Genomic DNA, 20112 nt, shown 5'->3' on the forward strand with positions numbered 1-20112 from the left:
CGTAATTTACTTGGCAGTTTTCTATAAATCAGGATTCAAAAGGGTTCTCTTATGATATTGCCGTTATACTTATTTTATTATAAGATTACTATATTAGTGCTCAAAATTAAATTACTTTTCAGCACTCCTTATTTGCTGCCGCTGTACGCAGGCGCGCAGTTAGCACTAGGGACGGATGGGATGGGTCCCCTTCAGATTCAGAGTGACGTCAATCCGTCCTCCCCACTCTAGGACAAAAAAAACACCATCTGCCGTCTTTGCATAAAGAAAAGATATCCCGTCAATACTGCGTTTGTTGAGTTGCAGCACAGACAGTTGGCATTAGTGTTTACTGAGAAGCCTGTATACCGTGTCACGTCAGCATCAATCCACATGTGCGCAACACTGATGGACCATTCAGGGAGGGGACAGGCTAAAGCACTGAGTGATGGCTATAACTCATACTCCTGCTTTAGGGACTGAAACATTTTAGTTCACACATCTTAAATGAAAATCTGAACATGCTTTATTACGGCTACCTTCTAGCAGCACTGCTTGTGTTTTTGTTATTGTTAAGGGGTCCTGAATCGTACGAGCTGCCTCATTGGTGCCTGTCAAAGTTGTAGCAGTAACCATAGTGACCACTAGGCCCATCTGATGGATTGAATAAAAGGATGAAGCCAACGAAAAGGCAAAAAACAATTACAGCGTTTTTTCAAAAACCAAACGATGCAAGTAGACTATCCCTTACTTGCTGCCTGTTTAACTTACAACAGGCTAAATATGAATGTCTTTCTAGGGTATCGATATTATGCTAATGTTAAAATTAGTGCTGTCAGGTTTAATGTGTTAAGGCTGTTTTAAGTTTTGACGCAGATTACTCTGACTCTCCGTGCATAATCGAGCGAGCATAGCAACGTTTCGTTAGGAAAATGAGCGGAGAAGTGTGTTCTGTTTACAATTTTATGTAAATATGTTGTTAACGTGTTTGCAAGGCACACTAAATGGAGAGTGAATTATTTCAGTTTTATTATTTAGTTGCTTTTTGTACATTCTATTTTCTCAAAGAATTAGTATGCTGAAAATCAGTTAAGGTTTAAATGACACATGTTTTGAATTAGGCATAAGGATTTGGTTGGTGATTGATTGGCACACTAACAAATGAAAGGTTTATCCTATATGGGTAGCGTTTATCAAGTAGGACTTTGTTGACGGTGTTCATTGTTGCTTTCAAATAAGTATCTCATTTTTGCTTTTTATTGCAAACCATTGGCCTAAATTACACAAATAGACTAATTATGCACCAGTTAAGGCGTTTATTGCACAAAAAAGTAAGCACTAATTCTAATTACGGTACAGTTGAAATGCTGACAGCTTGGTCTAGCCTGATGCATCGGGCCCTTTCACATTATTTCACTTTGTGAACCCTAGTAATTCACATGTGTTCACTACACGGTGGCAGATACTTTCTCTATTTCAACCAATCACTACAGTTTGGTTGTGACATATGATACGTGCTGTCAGTGCATCGTTTGTATTCAGCGTTAGTGCTTTCAGCCCTCCCTCTGCTGATTGGCCCGGCTCCCTGACGCAGTTCCTAGAAGTGAATGAAATTGAGCGGCGTTTGCCTGGCTAAACTTGGTCCCCCCAATTCAAAAATCCTATCTGCGCCACTGCATAGAGGTTCCTGTAGTGAGAAAAGAGCGTCTGCAAATAATAATAATAATAATAATAATAATAATAATAATAATAATAATAAAAAAACAAATACATGAGCACCTTACAATCCATTAGATTTACTTATTATTGTCTTTTTAAAGTTATGTTAAGCCTTTTCACATTAAGATTGTCAATGGAGGGGAAAACGCTTAACTTAGTATAAAGTCCATATTCCTGGTATTTCGGTTTTGATTTTTTTGTCAGGTGAAAATCTTTAGGACTAGATACAGTGATGACCAAAATTATTAGAACACCTGAGAGATTTGAAAATATTGACCTTTTTTTGCCTCCAAAACATGATTTCATTTCAGAATGTTCATGAAATATGCAGATGGTAGCATTAAGTACAACAAATATCAGATGAAGTGAGTCCTACTGTTTTCATACACTTTAAACTTTAATATTTGGTGTGTCCACCTTTTGCAGCAATTACAGCAGCACATCTCTCTGGCATAGTGTCAATTTCCTGAGAACATCAACACTAAATATCATCCCATGCCTTCTGCAACTCAAGTCAAAGGCTTTCCTTTGAATGTACAATAGATCTGACCAGTTTATTTTCCAACTCGCCCCAAATTTACTCGGTGGTGTTGAGGTCCGGACTGTGGTGCGATCAAATGTTTCAATAGGTCATATTCCGCGGCACCCAAGACACTCAAAAACACCTCAGCCTTCTTTGCTGCCTCAATATCATTGCCAGACAGCCATCTTTCAAAGTGCTCCAAATATAAGTTTCCCTTTTGCGATAGAACTGGCTCTCTGTTAATCTCCGTTTTTTTTCTTTCAATGTCTTTCACTTTCCTGTAACTTGCAAGACTATGTTTTCCATCCGTTTTACCAATATTGACCACAAGAGGACACTCCAGCTCCTTGAGGAATCTTTCCCTCCTGCTAAACTTGGCTGTTTCAGGCGCTAGCACTTTCGGTTTCTGCAAAACTCGGTAACAGACGCACTACCGTATATAAGATGAGAAATCTTGTTTATCTCTTATTAACGTGGACTCATTCACTTTGTTACCTCGTTGCCACTGTAGTATTTGTGCAGTAATAAGTGCAGACGGAGACATGAGCCAACGGAAGTACTGTTTTACTGAGTCTGTCCATGTTCAGCCAACCTGCAAAGATGAACTGCGAGAGTTGAAGAATAGTGCTATCGTATACGGTATAATAGTAGGACCAACATTACGGTATTAGCTTTCTGTCATCTACTACAGTATGAACATTGAAAACACAGAAATAAGACATAACTCCAACGCAAAGTAGGATAGATCCATGGGTGGTTCTTCAAGCATGAGAAATGGAGCTTGATTTCATTATGCGCATGCGCAGTACCCAAAGGTTGGACGTTTCCATAGGTTAGGATGAAAAGTTAGAACACTGGCATATATTATTTTACCAACCAGGGGGATATTTCACTAAGCAGGATTTCTTGCTTAGCCAGATAACTAGTTGGATTTATGGTAATCTGGGCTAAATGGACTATATAATCGTCCACTTAAATGTAGCTCAGACTACCTTAAATCTGACAAGTTATGCGGCTAAACAAGAAATCCTGCTTCATGAAATACCCCCCAGCTCTTCTTCGCTAGCTTGCCTCGTGTCTGTGCCTGTCTCCATGTTGTCTCTACATGCAGTTTTTGTGAGTGAGTGAGTGGGAGGGGTGGGTTGTGTTCGGAGAGGGGCGGGGCTGGGCGCAGTTTTGTAAGAGACAGACAGAGTGAGGAGAAATAGGCGAAGTGGCCACACTATGAATATAATTTTAAAGCAACAAACTATATCGATATAAACGATATTGTCTCATCATATATCGATATATCGTGAAAACTCAATATATCGCTCAGCCCTAATGATGACCATCTAGATGGTTCAGATGAGGGATCACGCACATCTGAACTGAGTATATTAGTGCATTGATTTAGACTTTATCTCCTTTGAGACTATTGTTTGTGTCAAATCATCAGAAGCCATGATGTCTGCCAGCACTGCTCACAGGAACAAAAGAGTCACAATCCATGAAATGCTGGCTATTGAATTCCATGAACACAAGTGGAAGCATCTAAAGGAGGAGCATGAAATGAAAAATGAAGATACTTCAAGTAGAACTAGAAATGAAGATTGAGAGCGAGATGCAACTGTCTCATACCAGCAATAAATAAATGTTTATTACATCATATTGAATGACTTTCTTTAATATACCATACAAAAATGTACACTTTTTAGAATACATTAATTTGACCATAACATGTGAAAATGTATATTCCACCAGAACAATGAAAAGGTAAATAATGTCAAAAATAGCTATTTAAAGTGGCACAATGCAAAAGCATCTCTATATGCAAGTCCTTCTCTGTGGTTTGTTGTAATTGAAGGTATATCTGGAATGTCATCTTCTAGTATTGGAGGGTCTGGGGCATCCATGCTGTTTCAGGTAGTCATGAAGAACAGCTGTTGCAATAATGACAATGCAGCATCTTCTTGGCATGTTTTCCAAAAGCAAATGACTCTTCCAAACATGTGCTCCACTAGATCCCTAGTGGGCGTATGAGCTTGATTGTACCAGCTTTGCTCAGGCGTAATTGGGTGCAAGTATGGTGTAAACAAAAAAATCCTTTGAGCATACCCACTGTCATCAAGCAGTATTCCATTATGATCTCTTTCAAACTGAGCATACTAAGTAAAATCTGGGAATCATGAGTGGCACCTTTTCAACGTGCAACAATGTTCGAACACTGTAACTGGGGAGTGCATACACCTTGGACATTAATGGAAAACCAGTTCTTGCGATACCTGTATTCCTCAGCATCTAGGGTAAAGGGATGTTTTATGGGAATATGGGTTCCGTCGATGCAGCCTACGACTCCTGGAAAGTTCCCATATTCATAGAATTGCACCTTGTAATTAACCTGGGTTGCAGCATCTGGGAAGTTTATGTCTTCTCTATGCAAATAGCATACTCCGTGAACGACTTTACACACTGTTGGTTCACTGACCCCACATAAATACCCAGTTTCTCTGTGAAAGGTACCACATGCCAAAATATGTAAAGTTGTGAGCACCTGCAGATTAACTGGAACAGGCTGTCCTCTTTGGGTAACAGATGAAAGACTGGGTTCCAAAAGAGAAATTATTTCCATGGCATTTACTTAATTCATTCGAAAACGATCTCGAAAACTGATTTCATTAAAAAATTGCAGTGGGTCACTTCTGTCAACAAGAATTTGTCTAGCAGGTGGTATTCGTTGATCATCATTGACATACTCTAAGTAATCTATGTGTCTTCTTAGGCAAACAATGTTAATCTGAAGTTAAACCTGCCTGTTGGGAGGTTTTATTTAAACCTCAATTTATTCCTGGACTACCTCTAATCCCTTCAGGAAACAAGCTTAGTTTATTCAGGAATAGGCTTAGTCTAGTACTGTTTTATACAGTACTTTTATATAGTACTGTTTTCCGGCAGATTTCTGTTATTCTGCATTAAAAGGCTATTTAAATCTAGGACTAGCTTGAATCTCTGTCTGGAAAACCGCCCCTTTGAGTTTTAACCACTTGTACTTTGAAAATTTAATTTTAACTAATGCTGAAGATGATTAAAATATTATTTTCATCACTGTAATTTACCTGGATATTCTCTGCCAAATTGAAAGGCCTTTGCCAAAGTCCACTGCCTCGGGGGTTGGGGGTCTGCTTCTGTCGAGGCCAGGTTGTGTTGGATTTATCACCTCCTCTCATTGTTTCTGTAGCTCTGCATTTTCTTTTGAATGATTTCTAATATGCTTGTATAAGTTCGTTGTATTACCACTATATTTCACAGCCTTTTTACAAATAATACAACTTGCCATTGATTGATCTTCACACAGCACTCCTCTTTCTTTATGCCATAATTTCTTACGCTCTGTATTGTGCATGTGTGTGTGTGTGTGTGTGTGTGTGTGTGTGTGTGTGTGTGTGTGTGTCTGCAAGTGAGCCTGTTTGCTTGCCTGGTGCTGCTGAGTCAAGTGATGGTACAACATCAAAACACAAGAAGAGGAGCAAAGCCTGTGCCGCGCTGTGGCAGCTGGGAGCAGCAATTGAGAGGAGCAATGCTTACACAGACAGCCGCAGTGCATTCAGGAGAGAAATTGAAACTAAAATATCGATCTCATAAAACTGGTCTTGATCAAAATCAATACCAACATTATTATCGATATTATCGATACTTGGATCGATCCGACCACCACTACCAACCCAATAGTTCCCAAGCACCATCAGGGTATAAACTGCGAAACAGAATACATCTCCAGGCATTTTTACCCTCTAGATAAAAAATACCCTCTTGGTAAAAAAAATAAAATAAAAAATACCAGTGTTTCGGCAGCATAAAACTATGCGTTTAAAAAACCCATATAGACATGCATTTTTATATCACATCAACACGGTATAAATGTACATATTAAAAAGGTCTTTCGGTACTGAGATATACCTCAGTTCATACTTTTCTATTCAAGATCAAAGGGTCAGTCTGTAATGCATAATCCATATAACATTTGGGCTTGTAATCATAGCTACTGTAATTTAGACACTGAGTCCTTGGGTCTGTCTGTCAGATTTGTTCTGACGTCAGCACTGCTATATTATTGGAGGGTGTAGTACATAGTCTTGCAATATGTCTGTTTATTTCCCGAAGTGTTTGAGTGTGCGCATGTATCAGGGTTGGCGTCATGGGTTGGGATTTTGTGCTTCTCCAAATACCACCCACCAAAATAAATTGTCGTCACGGATGGGTGGATAGATGATTGTAGGTGTGAGTAATTCCACAGTGGAATCTTCTGGAGGTGGGTGTGACCATAAGTAATACCTACGCTTGCAGCAGGTAATAGGGAGCTAGATTCTTGACCCGATGTGACTTCCTTGTACTGAACCTTATACTAATTATTCAAATTTTTATTGACATTAATTATCCTAACTGCAGGAGAAAGGGAATTATTGAAGTGGAGGTACAATTCAAACCCCTCCACTGGAGTTGAGTACTGTCCACTGAGCCTAAACAGTAACATATTTAACATATATAAGCATGGATGTAAATAATTCTAACCCCCTGGACCCCCCCCCCCCCCCCCCCCCCCCCCGAGTGTTCAACTGATAGCTATGCTCTTGTATATAACTATGTATACACACATATGTATGTTATTTTCTGTTAGCATTTGTATCTAGTTTTAGAATTGGGATTACTGGAGTATGTATTGTTAGAGAACTTAATGAATTTGTAACAATTAATTTTATACAAATATGTCCCTTTGAGTTAATATTTTCATTGGCCCTTAAGCATTACTATTCTGTATACCTAATATAAAACACTTTCCACTTTCCAAATGACGTCACAAAACCTCAGCGTTAAATTTACCTGGAGCATAAACGAGTTCTTACATGTGAGCAGCATTGCAAGTGGAACAGGTGTGTATGACCCATTGCTGAAGCTTTAGCAGTCGCCTTCAGGTATGTCACAGATGATCTTACTGGATTTTGTTCAAAGGTACTTTTGAGGATTAAGAAAAAACATGAAATACAGTGAGTAGCTATGAACTAAATTTATATTAATGTATTTTGCATTCATCATTAACTGTAGAACAGAATAAAAGCAACTGCATCAGGGAAATAATGCTATTTAAATACCATAATATGTGATCTATCAAGGTAGATGTGTTGCTGTTTTGCACCTTTATATTCAATTTATTAATTTAGCATGTTACAGAATCAAATTTTCTGTGATATTTGAAAGGAAATGTTTAGTGTTATAGCATATACTCCACAGAAAATATAGAATATTGAAAAAAAATGCGCGCAGTAATCTAAGTTCTAATTGTGAGTAATGTGATGTGGCAAAATTATACTCAGAGACCACAATTTACATCATATTCAAGGTTTTAAGCTACTTTTGATACTAACAAGCTGAAACTTGTTAACAAATCAGTCGCAACATCTGGTTTCAACAAGATGAGCAGTTTTCAGTCAATAGCCATTGTAGCAAATGCAAGCAAAACAGGTTTAGCCACTCCATAGTTCCACAGTCTGATCATGTGAATATTGGTGAGCCACACCCCAGGAGTTCTTCCTGCCAATTTGTATTTGTGAGTCAGGATGCACAACATAGTCAAGTTTTTCTTTGTTTTGTAGGAATTACAGTTCGCACAACGTGCAGCCATGGAGGATGGGAAAAGTACCAAGGCGCTCAAGATCGTTCTCATCATTGGCAATGTCTTCACTGCTGTAAGATTTAGTCAGTTGTCTTTGACTTTTATTTTTATTTCTTTATTTCTCTTTTCATTTCCTCCATTCTATTTGCTTAGTCCCACACCCACATTGTGAATGCTCATTTCTTTATGCCTCTATCCTTCCCTCTCAGATTCTCGGACTGGCTCTGTTTGCAGTGGCCATTTGGGTGACTGTCGACAGTTACAGACTGTACCCACTGGCAGGCGTCAGCGGGAAGGACGATATCTTTGCTGGTGCCTGGATAGCCATCTTCACAGGATTCTCTTTTTTCTGTGTTGCTATATTTGGCATATTTGCTGTGATCTGGAAACATCGCTCCTTGATGATGATGGTAGGATACAATAGGAAATAGTCTAAAACTTAGAGAGTAGTTGACATTTTCATTTTTTTCTTGGCGACGCGTATCTTAGTTTAACTGAGACTAGTGATCTCAAAATGTTTTTCCTTCAAACATATATTGTTTTTTTATGAACCATTAAACCAGTGGGGGCAGCATGGTGGTGCAGTGGTTAGCACTGTTTCCTCACACCTCTGGGACCCGGGTTCGAGTCTCTGCCTGGGTCACATGTGTGTGGAGTTTGCATGTTCTCCCCATGTCGTCGTGGGGTTTCCTCCGGGTACTCCGGTTTCCCCCCACAGTCCAAAAACATGCTGAGGCTAATTGGACTTGCTAAATTGCCCGTAGGTGTGCATGTGTGAGTGAATGGTGTGTGAGTGTGCCCAGCGATGGGCTGGCCCCCCATCCTGGGTTGTTCCCTGCCTCGTGCCCATTGCTTCCGGGACAGGCTCCGGATCCCCTGCGACCCAGTAGGATAAGCGGTTTAGAAAATGGATGGATGGATGGTTCATTTGAGATGCAGGCATATAACAAGGCAGACATCAAATGGAATTAATTTTATTATAATACACTCACACAAGCTGAAATTCACAAATGAAGACATTTAGACATCCATTCTCCTGAACTGAATGTCTTCCGACTGGCAGGAAGCTGAAGGATGGTTAAAATGTGACCTGTGTTCTGCCCGTTTCATATGGTAGGTGTTTCTTGTGTTCTTCTTCTTTGAAGTACCTGGCTTTGATGCTGATTATCTACATATTTGAATGTGCTTCTGTCATCACAGCAGCAACTCACAGGGATTATGTAAGTGAAATGATTTTCAATTCATACACTTCAAACCCATGTCTGTGAAATATATTGAATTGTACAGTACTGTGCAAAAGTCTTATGGAGTCAAAGAAGATGTTTAAAGATATTTATCTGGTTAGTAAGTGCATATTTGCAATTTAATATTAAAACATATTCAAATTAAGAGTAACACAATAAAAACTAACAAGACTAACTTTCTTCTGTTCTCTAAAAAGTTACTGATATCTTATTTGATGGTTGGAAAAACACCACTTCATTTCCCAAGCCTTTCCTCAGTTCATTTGATTAGTTTAAAAGGTTAATCGGGTATTGATTAGCCATACAAGATATGTTAATGGTGGTGTCAGAAATGTTTCAGTCTGTTGAATGGTTGCTGCAAATACTGGAGAGACTTTAAAAGAGGTTTATAAATGGCTAAACTGACACACTTTGACAGACATAGATTTATAGCAACATGAAGATCATTTAAACACCGTGTTCTTCATCTAAGACTTTTACTCTGTACTGTATATATTATACTATAAAAGCATAAACCATCAATAATAGCACAGATAAAATAAAGGCTTTCTAAATTAATGAAAGAATACAGAGTGCAGGATAACAGGTGCAAAAGAACCACAGACATGCATGTTTAAATTTTGTGATGTGTCATCTCATCCCTCCAGCTAGTTGGCAACAGTAGTCTGGTGAAAAAACAAATGCTAAGGTACTATGCAGATAATTCTGATGATGGGAAACAGATCACGGATACATGGAACAGGATTATGCAAGAGGTACGTTGTCCGACCTTGTAATGCCTAGACTGACATCATCTTATTCGCTAGGAATACTGTTGTCTTTAATAGCCAGCAATCCTAAAATTAAACTTCCAAACACTGAATTGTGCTTGCAGATTTTATATCATCTGGTCCTGACCTGATTCACCGTTGCCCCTTTCCTTATATTATAAACAGATTGGCAACAAAACTGCCTGAGGAACCTTTCCTATGGTAGTTAGTGTAAAGAGGTCACTCAGCCTAATGTCATGGAAAGCTATAACAAACAGACTGTGCCTAAATGACCTATTCCCATGAACGTAGATCAAGGGTTTCATAATATTAAGGATTGGTGCTGTTCATTATTACCTCTTTGCTGACGTGATACCTAACAAAACTGGCTACACCAAAAATTCTGGGTGAGGCTACAAGTAACAAATGGGGAAAGATAACTGTGGCAAATAGTTATTTCCTTTTCATTTATTGTCTAGAGGAGACGTAGTCCATACCTGCCCTTTAATAAACATCTGCTGAGTGTAGCGTCATGTATAGAAATATCAGATTTTACTAGGGCACACCTGAATTTGTGTTATGTCAGAGAAACAGACATTCCCACGTACGTGCCAACTTACATCAGAAACGGAATGATTTATATGCTCCATGTTACTTTTATTCAGAATAGTATACAGAATAGTCACTGAAGTGATTCTTGCTAAATATTTAGGATAGAACAAGTATCTGTTAACTACTTGACCTTTCTAGTATGGCTGGGCAAATAATCTAATTTTGATTTCAATTATGATTGTAGGTTCCAGCGATTATCAAAGCAAAATAACTAATTAGTGCAAAATAATAATTGTGCCGCATTTCATTTTGCAGTGATACTCCCGTATTGTCTTGTGTTATAAATCCACTGCACCCCTTTCCAGCAACTTTTTATGTTTCTTAGTTGAATTATATTTAGAGCTCAAGGAGATCCAGTTAAAGAGACAAGCTTTGCTTCAGTTCAATAAATTCATGACATTTCCAAAGTCAATGAGTAATTGTGTTAACTAATCATGATCTTAATATTGACCAAAATATTTTTGATTATGATTTTTGCTATAATTGAGCAGACCTACTTTTTAGCTATTTGACTAGAATATCTCAGCTTATCTACAACACTATCTACAATTCTCATCCTCCTCACAGGTCCAGTGTTGCGGTGCAGATGGCCCCATTGACTGGATTACATACACCTCTACCTTCAAGCAGAACTTCCACAATGTTTTCCCCTGGCCCCTCAACTGCTGCAGAAGAAAAAGCAACTACGAGTTTGCAGACCAAGGGAGCTGCCAAGTAGGCTACGCAGACTCCATGTTTACCAAGGTAATGGGTGTTGAAGACTTGTTCCAGAATCACTGATAATACTTCTGGCTCCGTATCGACCTTAATATACCTGAACATATTTTCATGGGAAGTCAGTAGTTACTGGTTAACTGGTATTATATGAATTACTCCTTTTCTCTCCCCAGGGCTGCTTTGGTTACATTGAGTCTGTTTTCAGTAACTACACTTGGGCAATCAGCTGGTATGGATTTTCTGTCCTGATATTTGTGGTAAGTTTTTAACTACATGCCTTCTCTTGTCAAGGTGGCACATTATGTGTTAATATATGATCCTTTGAGCCATTATATCGTATTATATAATTCAGGCTAATGATTAATATTGACATCATATGTTACATACATTCTATAGAAAGTCTTCTACATACAGTCACTTAACTAGTGACAAGGTTCCAAAAATACCTAACATTCTAATCTTTTGGGTCAGTTCTTACTCTTGCTGTGTGCCATGCTGTACTACCTGAAGCTCTGAAGACACTGTCCACACCTCCGCTGTCCTAAAAAGTTTCCCACTGCTGAAAATAAAACCTGAACCAAGCAGAAAACCACAGAAGCACCAGCATAGGATGACAGACGTATTCAGCATTGATTACAAAAAAAGAAACAAACTAAAAGGATTAAACTGAATGGGAATTTGTGAAAAGTGAATGTCTGAACAATTACACTTGCATATACACTTTCTTTCTGGTTATATAAATTCTACTGTTAAATGACTCCTAGATTGAAAGACATGGAAGAGATGGAATCAGAAGTTTATATGTTTTTATAATATTTGGAGAAAATGCTCAGATGAGTTGTTCCCCAGGTCCTCCCTCTTACCGATTCTGATTTGATCAACACACATAAGTTTATATCACTATTGTTACCTGAATACTTGGATTCAGTTATTTTCAGCTGTATTTTCAGTTATATGTAATTTATTTACATGAAAGAATGTGGTAAGAAACCAGTCAGACCTATATTTAAAGATGATTTTACTTATCTGTAATCCTGGTGTGCGAACTACTTATGTGCTTTTGTAGATAAGACTTGGGAGTGAGTATACAATGTTTTTGCTAATATCCTAGAATATTCCTAAATTTAAGCAGCATTTTTGTTCCCATCTTTCTAAAGTGATCACTACACATAACGTATTTTTTTGTTACTGGCATAAAAGTAAACAACTATATAAGTGATGGCCATGATAAACTTCAGCAGCTGGTTCTAAAAACATATATGATTGGTCTTTCAGGTCATTATTAATGACTTTTTTTTCAGTTTATTCTTACCAGGCTTGCCCAAATGTTTATTCACTCAGATACAATTATTTGGTAGATTTGGTAGATGTTCAAGATACTATGCATAAACAACACTTGTATGGTTGTTACTAATCAAATTTTATCACTGAATAACCCTTTAAAGTTCTGAATATAAATTCTGGTTTCAACAAGTTTTTTTTTTTGTTCCCGCTGAGCATTTAATAATCATCCATACTTACCATTTGTCCAACACCACTTTGTAGCAAAGGGTGACCCCCATCTGCATGGGATCAGTCCATCATATGTAATACATTTACACACAATGACACACAAAGGAGAATTTAGAGACACCAATCAAGCCCCGTCATGATTCCGACTGTGCTGAAGTGAACACTTACAAAAATTATTGCTAGTGACATGCACCTGGATTTACTAAAAAAAACAAAATTAAAAAAACAAACAAACAAAACAACAGAAATGCTTTTGCACATTTGTCCTACTTTAACTTAAAGATGTATACCTATTTATTCATGTGTGTTGATGATAAAATGATGTTGAACGCAAAGTGGTGTAATTGCTCTTGTTCCAGAAACAATGCTAAAAAACATTCTGGGAGCATCAATGAATTTTACCCATCAGATACGAGTGTATTGTGGTGGAATTAAATATTCATTATGATAAGTGTAAATATTGTATAACTTTCCATATAAAAAAAAATATTTTAACATTCAAATGATTAAATAATCAGTTTTCATCCATCTATTTCTTAACTGCTTGTCTTGGTCAGTATCACAGACCCAGACAGCGTGGAGCACAAGGCAGGGGTACCCTCCGGACAGGATACCAGTGTATTGCAGCTCACACATGCACAAACTGGCATATTACTGGCAATTTAAAGAAGGCAGTTAGGCTAACTACATATCTTTGGATGTGTAACTCAAGTGACACAGGAAGAAAATTGTATGTATTTTGCATGTAATGTATTTTAAAGTATATGCAAATATTCTGTCCATAGATTAGTTTTTATTTTTAATCCTGAACAAGTCATTAAGGGATTCAATTTGTTTATTATCACATTATCATTCTTACTTTTGCTTGATGTTTTTGTTATACTTTACTCAGGTGCAAAACTTAAGATTCACATTAAATGTTTCAGGGCTCATTTAATTAGAATGTCTTACCAGTTTCCAATTCTGAGCTGATTTAACTATATTTTACCAAGGCAAATCATTTTATTTTTTAAGTAATGGGTTTGAAAGTATGTGTTTATAAGAACTTTCTTATCTCAACTAAATGTACATATTTACTGACATAAACAATATTTAGATATGTTTGTACATTGCTATGCAAAACCAAAATCGCAGTCAGCTCAGTACAATTTATTAATATCATCAATGCAACTTCATCACACTTGTCTTCCAAAGTTGGTCCTTTAAGCTATCCTTTATTCTGCTCTTGCAGCACACTCATACATCCCACATGCAATCTACGGCTGTTTTTGTGCCACATTACAAAAATATTAGAAAAACAAATGAAAGATTTATTCTTTGATGCAACTGTCAGATTTTAAATCACAAGTTGGAAAAAATACAAAAAGATGAACTGCCTTTTGGAAAGTGCTATAAGGCTGACAGAATATTGGTCTCAACTCATGTAACAAACAAACCTTAACACACACTTAGGTAGTACAGTCATTTTAAAGAATTTCTGATTTTAAAGAACTTCTCAATGTATTTATTCACTGCATAGATATGAAATAAAATAGATGCTTACAAAGACACTCAGACAGAGATAGACTTTTCTTTTGTTTCAGAACTTTACTTTGTTAATCAATTATGCCTACAACTAGTACTGAGTGAGACCATCTAAAATAGCACTGTGCAAACATCCCTTATCTTAAAGTAAATCTGGGTGAAGAGATTTTCGAGAGTGTTGGGTCCAGCTCAATTACAGCACTACTGCAGCAGACCAACAAACAGCTGCTATAAACAAGCTAGACAACAATATTTGCACTGGATTAGGTACTCAATGATTAAGACTAAATTTTGTTGAAGCCAATCAGCATCGTCCACTAGAAAGGCACAGACATTACAGTACAGCTTAGTAATGCAACCCCTACAATTTTTTTGTGTTCCTTGACATGTTAAAATGGTAAAACATTCTGCATATAAATATGATAAATAAATTTAATGAAAAGTGGCGAATGCACAGACGGAATGATGCAATAATACCTTTGCTTGAGAAATATGAAAGATGAACTAGGCAATCAAGGAATCAAAAACATCTTATGCACACTGTAGTATAAATATACTTTAATATTTTCTTGAATGCGGAATGAAACTAACTAAATAATTTCTGAAAATAAATGATCAACCATACTGTTGGTTCAGCACTAAAAAAACCTGAAACACTTCCCAAAATGTCCTCTCTTACTACTGCAGACTGCGTAAACGACTGATATCTGGTACACTGTGCCTGTCTGTGGAGGAGAGCTCAGCCCTTGTCATTGGAGTGACATATCGAATGGCTACACCTAATGTGCTTGGACAACTTCAGTGACATTGTCCTCGCGTAGTTGGTGTCAGGAGTCAATTAATAAAATGAACACAACTGAAAACCATTGAGAGAAGGCAGGCAGGACACTGCTACTGTACGTTTAGGACTAGGTTCTTAACCTAGATAGTTATATGGGCGGGCGTGGGGGGCTATGACTAGGTGCTATTTACAGTATACATTGCTTTGCATAAAGCATGTTAAAATAATTACAATTTCAAAACAAGACATCCTTCAAGGATACAATGCTTTAGATTGCAAGAAACACTCTCTGGCATAGACTCCTGGGGAGTCTTCTTAAAGGCAACTAACTAGTTGACTACTACTGAAAAAGATTATGCAAAACGATAAAGAAACACATTCCCTTTCACACAAGGCAGTATTTCCCGGTTTGTAGTGATTTTTCTTCCAGTAAAATGTGCTTTTTTGATAACCTTCAGGTAGACAAATACTGAAAACATACTGTACATTCACACACGCCCACACATATAACATAAAAAACGCATCAAAACATAAAATAAATAAAAAAAAAAATATTAACAGGAATCCAATTTCTTTACAGAGAAGCAACTTTTTTAAAAGAAAAATGATACTTCACTGCCTGTGACAAACTGAATCAGGCAAAAAAAAAAAAACATACTAATTCTCTGCAGCAGAGAAAAAAATCGTCATGTACGGATATATATATATATATATAAATATATATATATATATGTTGAGAGAGCAGCTATTCATTTATTCTCTTGGAGGAAGCGTTTTGGAATGTTTTCAAATCTAGGCCATCAGTGGTCATCAGTGTCCTCTTTATGTTGTTCCATTAACAAGGGTGAAATATGGGTCATTGGCTGAGGGATAAAAGGGTTGGTATAAAATGATTAAAAATTGGGTGATGGGTACAAATACCCCACCAAATATCCACACACACACACACACACACACACACACACACACAATATATATATATAGTAAATTGCAGTCTCAGATGAAAACAAGGATCACATATGTTTTCTTGTCTTGTTCTTCTTAAATGGGGTCACACAGCGAGTTTTCACATTATCCTTCAAACCTCAGAACTGGAAGCTCCAAGCATATCAGTTTTCTGGTCACACCCATTCAGCAGTAGCTGCGTGTCTGCCCCTCAGAGTGGACAGTCCAGTTAGGTCCCGGAAGGCTACCTTGACGAGCCAGGCCCCTTTGGCTTCTTAGCCCAGATGACTGAAGTGAAGGATTCAAGACTGCCTCTCTGCGTGGTGCGCTGGGATATGGGGCCTGCATGGGTGCAGATTGGAAAGGATATTGACTGTGCTGATATGAGACTGCTGGATAACCTCCTGGTTGAGCACTAAACCCTCGTGGTGTTCCTAGTGACAGGTTTGTGAGGAGGCCAGAAGTGGAGGTAAGGGTATTTTCTGTTGAGGGTTGGCTGGTATAGAATTGGTCCTGATAATGGGGATGAACAGGGTAGGGGTTCGGGTTAAAATCCTGTGCATGGTAGAATTTCAGTACTTGATCACCAGATGGCATTACGTCGAAGGCTTGTCGGTAGTGTCCGCCTGACGAGGTGGACCTTCGTAGAGGGTCTGGTCGCTGAAAGCCTGGTGCCTCTCCACGCAGTGGGGCCTGGCCCTCCAAATAACTATGAAATGGTCCAGATGTGTAGACATTGTAGGAGTGCTGGTGCTGGCTGGGATAGGGATTTGGGGGGTGCTCTAGTGGAGGTGATGAGGAGGTGGAGGAGGAGGTGACAGCACACAGGCCATCCCCTTCATCCTCTGCCAGCTTCTCAATAAGCAGAGAGGCTATTTCTTTCCCAGTCAGTTTCTGGCTGGAATCCACAGTGGCACTCTGGGTGTCTGAGCGACTCTGAGCATGTCCCACAGCTGCTACTGTTGTCTTGGCAACCAGGCCGTCTTCAACCTCAACTTGTGCTGGACTGTCATAAGAAGAAGAAGCCAATCGTTTAGGATTCTCTTGTTTAGCATCAGGGTTGGAGGAATCGGCGAGCACATCAGAAGGTGGGGCCAGGGAGTCAGATGATTGCTGGGAGTCTCCGTCTAAGTCAGTGGTGGCCCAGCTTTTGGTTTTACTGGCAGGAATGGGGCTGCTGATGGGGAAATTCACATAGATGGGTTCGGACTGCTCTGGCTGCTTTGGTAATGGCCTCAACACCAGCGAAGAGGGTGACTGCACTGGCATCTCGGCCAGGGAATGATGATTCTCAGCGCCAAAGGGCTCAAAATGTCGGTAGCACACTTTGCCATTCTCAAAGTAGGGGTGCAACTGTGAAGCAGCAAGATCAGAGGGGGAATACTGGGATCGATGCTGGTGGCGCTGGTGGACTGAGAGTGGTATACCCATAGCGGGGTTTGAGGACAGCCTGACTGAGGAGGAGAGGTGACACAGGGGGTGATGCATTGGGGAGCTCTCCTGAGGACGATGATGGCCGTGAGAAAAAGAGTGTGAGTGGGACTGTGCTGCCGCCCAGGCACGTGTGACTTCAGAAGACCATAACTGGGGTCCCTTGGTCACCATGGATACATGGCTGAGGTGTGGACTGTGCTTTTGGGGTGGGACTCTGGAGAGAGGCTGCTGGCTTGCCTCAGTGTTACCAGGACGGTAGTTCCCCTCTGCATCCAGCCTCATGTTCTGGTAGCTGTGCCGGGTGTAACTGGGTGGTGGATGTTCAGGTGCAGCTATTTCATAGTAGAAGTTCTCCATTTTGCCCTGATCCTCTGTAGCTGCTATGGGCTGGATCTTAGAAGCCTGGGGCGCCTGAGGCCGCATGGCAGTGGAAGCTGAGCGGCTGGGCAGCTGTGAAGCTTGGTAACGCGGCACCACATGTGACGTCCCACTTATGCGCTCAGAGAATGCCCGCGACAGTGGGGCACTAGGGTTCTGCGACTGGGTGATAATGCGCCGAATTCGGGCAGCATCCAGGGAACGTCGCATGAAATTGTCAGCCCGGGAGAGAGGAGTTTGATCCAGTGGTCTGGAGAACACCTTGGGTCGTGGGGGCTGGACAGCGTGTACCTGGGCCAGCGGGGAGCTCTCTGACTTGGAGTGCAGGAGCTGAGGCTGGGTGGAGGGTTTGTTCTGTTGGTGGGGAGCAGAGAACTGACGGGAATAGTGAGGAACCTTCGTCTGAGATGAAGCTTCATCATTGTTAGGTTGTTCTTCAGGGAACAGGCTGTGAATTTTATGCTGTGCCTGCTGTTGCTGTTGCTGCTGCTGGTTTTTGTAGACCAGACCTGGAGATGTATTCGATTCTCCAGATGAGCTACCAGCTGACACCTCAGAGTTAGATGCCCCAGAGTCAGAGGCCGATGTCTGCGAGGAAAGAGTGCCTGTATCCTGTGGTGAGACAGTGTACCACGGTGATTTGGTATAAATGCATGCAAGTTTTCTTTCATGATAAACAACAGTGCTCTGTCTCCATTACATTAACTGATTCAGGATGCTCTAAGATTAAGAATGAAAGAAAAAAACAACATCCATCTTTCATTGGACTTAATCACACTCACCGGCCCCTGAGAACTGCCTGCCTGCTGCGGCCCCTCCTGTGGGTCGGCTGTGTTGGTCTTGCCCTCAGACATCCACGCAGATAATGGGCGGACGGTGGAGTAAAGTTGGTTTGCATCAGAAGGCGAGGTCGGCACGTTGTCTGTGTCAGCAGGGGGGCCCATGAGGGAGGGGCTCTCCTGGAACTGGGGGGAGCAGAATGGGGGTGAAATGCTCTCCCCCCGCAGGGCTTTGTTGGCGCTCTCTGCCAGGGCCAAGGCCATAAGCCGTGCAGGGTTTTTGGGCGGAGGTGGGGGTGGCTGCTGTGAGGGCACGACAGGGCTGGGGGAGAAGAGAATGCCTACATTGTGGAGGAAGAGAGAGAGAGGGGTGGAGAGGGAGAGGGGGGAGAGAGATTATAGAGGGGGATGGGGTGGAGAGAGAGGGAGAGGAAAGGGGGAGAGAGAAAGAGAAGGGGGGGGGAGAAGGGGGGTGAATATCTTGGAGTAGGGGTTTAATGAAATATTTTTTTGAGTACTTGTATTTTGTCTAAGCCCGAACTCACTCTATCCACTTTTGCACTCAGCAGAGCAGGTTTTATGTACAGTACAGCTTAAGAATGGAGCACCACAGAGAATGCAAACTTCCATAAAAGTGAGAAAGGAACAAAGAGCAAGAAAACATTTAAGCAAGGTGAAAACACAAATGGGCAATGAAATACGAGTAATCTAAAAACAATATGGTTATGTCGCCCTCTGGTGGACAGTGAGGAAGTAACAGCTGGCTTCCTCACATGTTAACTGAGAACACCTGCTACTCCAGTTATATACATAATAAAGTAGCATTTTTTAGAAATCTGACTTCTTTCACATTGATAGTTTGTCCCATCAGTTCTTCAACTCCCCACATAAGTTAGCTATATTTGTGCAATGTATTTTTGTCATATATTTTGGCTTTTTAGTACAAAAACCTAAATTCTGGGTTAATATAATGAAACACCCAATAGACAGCCAAGTTTGAGAAGAACTGGGTCAAACACTCATCTTTTCATTTAACAATTATCAAACGCACATAATTATGAGTAGTTCTGATGGATTAATCCCCATAGTAACTGTTACTAGGTATTGTATATTTCTCCACAGATACAGATGTCACTCCAGATAAGTGCCTACAGAGTGAATAGAACAAGAAAATACAATTTCATCTCAATAATTAGATAAATTCCCAGTGCAAAGTCTCTATGTCCAAGGAACACTTGCATACACATACAATGGAAACCGCTTATAGTGATCACGTCTGTCTGGGTGAAATTTGATACTTATAAGCGGATGACCATTATAAGAGATTTTTTTTCCCTTTTCTTTATGTCTCAGGCAGATTGCCATCCGACTGACATGTGTATATTTATTACATGAATATAATTTAATAAAACGAAGTCGCTATTTACTGAATCTCAAAATACAGTACAGCTGTTTAAAAGGCTTTTCAAATTAAAAGTACTGTACAAATTAAATCACTGAACTGTATAACTCAAATATGCTATAATACATCACTGTATATGAAACATAGCTTATTGTGGTTTCGCTGCT

General features: G+C 39.7%; 2 protein-coding genes across 9 annotated transcripts in view; one reads left to right on the forward strand and one right to left on the reverse strand.

The window, feature by feature from the left end:
• Positions 1-7066: 7066 nt before the first annotated feature.
• LOC125749689 (uroplakin-1a-like) lies at positions 7067-13037 on the forward strand. Of its 3 annotated transcripts, none has more exons than XM_049027181.1 (8): positions 7067-7128; positions 7849-7941; positions 8078-8278; positions 9014-9088; positions 9760-9867; positions 11041-11217; positions 11364-11447; positions 11662-13037. In XM_049027181.1, the coding sequence occupies exons 2-8, from the start codon at positions 7876-7878 to the stop codon at positions 11704-11706; spliced, it is 756 nt and encodes a 251-aa protein (XP_048883138.1). In that variant the 5' UTR covers positions 7067-7128; positions 7849-7875; the 3' UTR covers positions 11707-13037. The 3 variants fall into 3 exon arrangements, with proteins under 3 accessions (XP_048883138.1, XP_048883137.1, XP_048883139.1); XM_049027180.1 differs by having other exon boundaries at positions 7078-7170; XM_049027182.1 differs by having other exon boundaries at positions 7121-7242.
• A 798-nt stretch (positions 13038-13835) lies between these two features.
• Positions 13836-20112, reverse strand: part of LOC125749683 (rho GTPase-activating protein 33-like) — a 50902-nt gene continuing 44625 nt past the window's right edge. For all 6 annotated transcript variants that reach the window (XM_049027172.1, XM_049027169.1, XM_049027168.1 and 3 more), the window contains 2 exons: positions 18547-18884; positions 13836-18376 (listed from right to left, as the gene is read on the reverse strand). In XM_049027172.1, coding sequence (XP_048883129.1) covers positions 16139-18376; positions 18547-18884 — 2576 coding nt within the window. In that variant the 3' untranslated portion in view covers positions 13836-16138. The remainder of the gene's footprint in view (positions 18377-18546; positions 18885-20112) is intronic.

The sequence above is a fragment of the Brienomyrus brachyistius genome, chromosome 9 (genome assembly GCF_023856365.1).
Source record: "Brienomyrus brachyistius isolate T26 chromosome 9, BBRACH_0.4, whole genome shotgun sequence".
In the NCBI taxonomy this organism is placed as follows: domain Eukaryota; kingdom Metazoa; phylum Chordata; class Actinopteri; order Osteoglossiformes; family Mormyridae; genus Brienomyrus; species Brienomyrus brachyistius.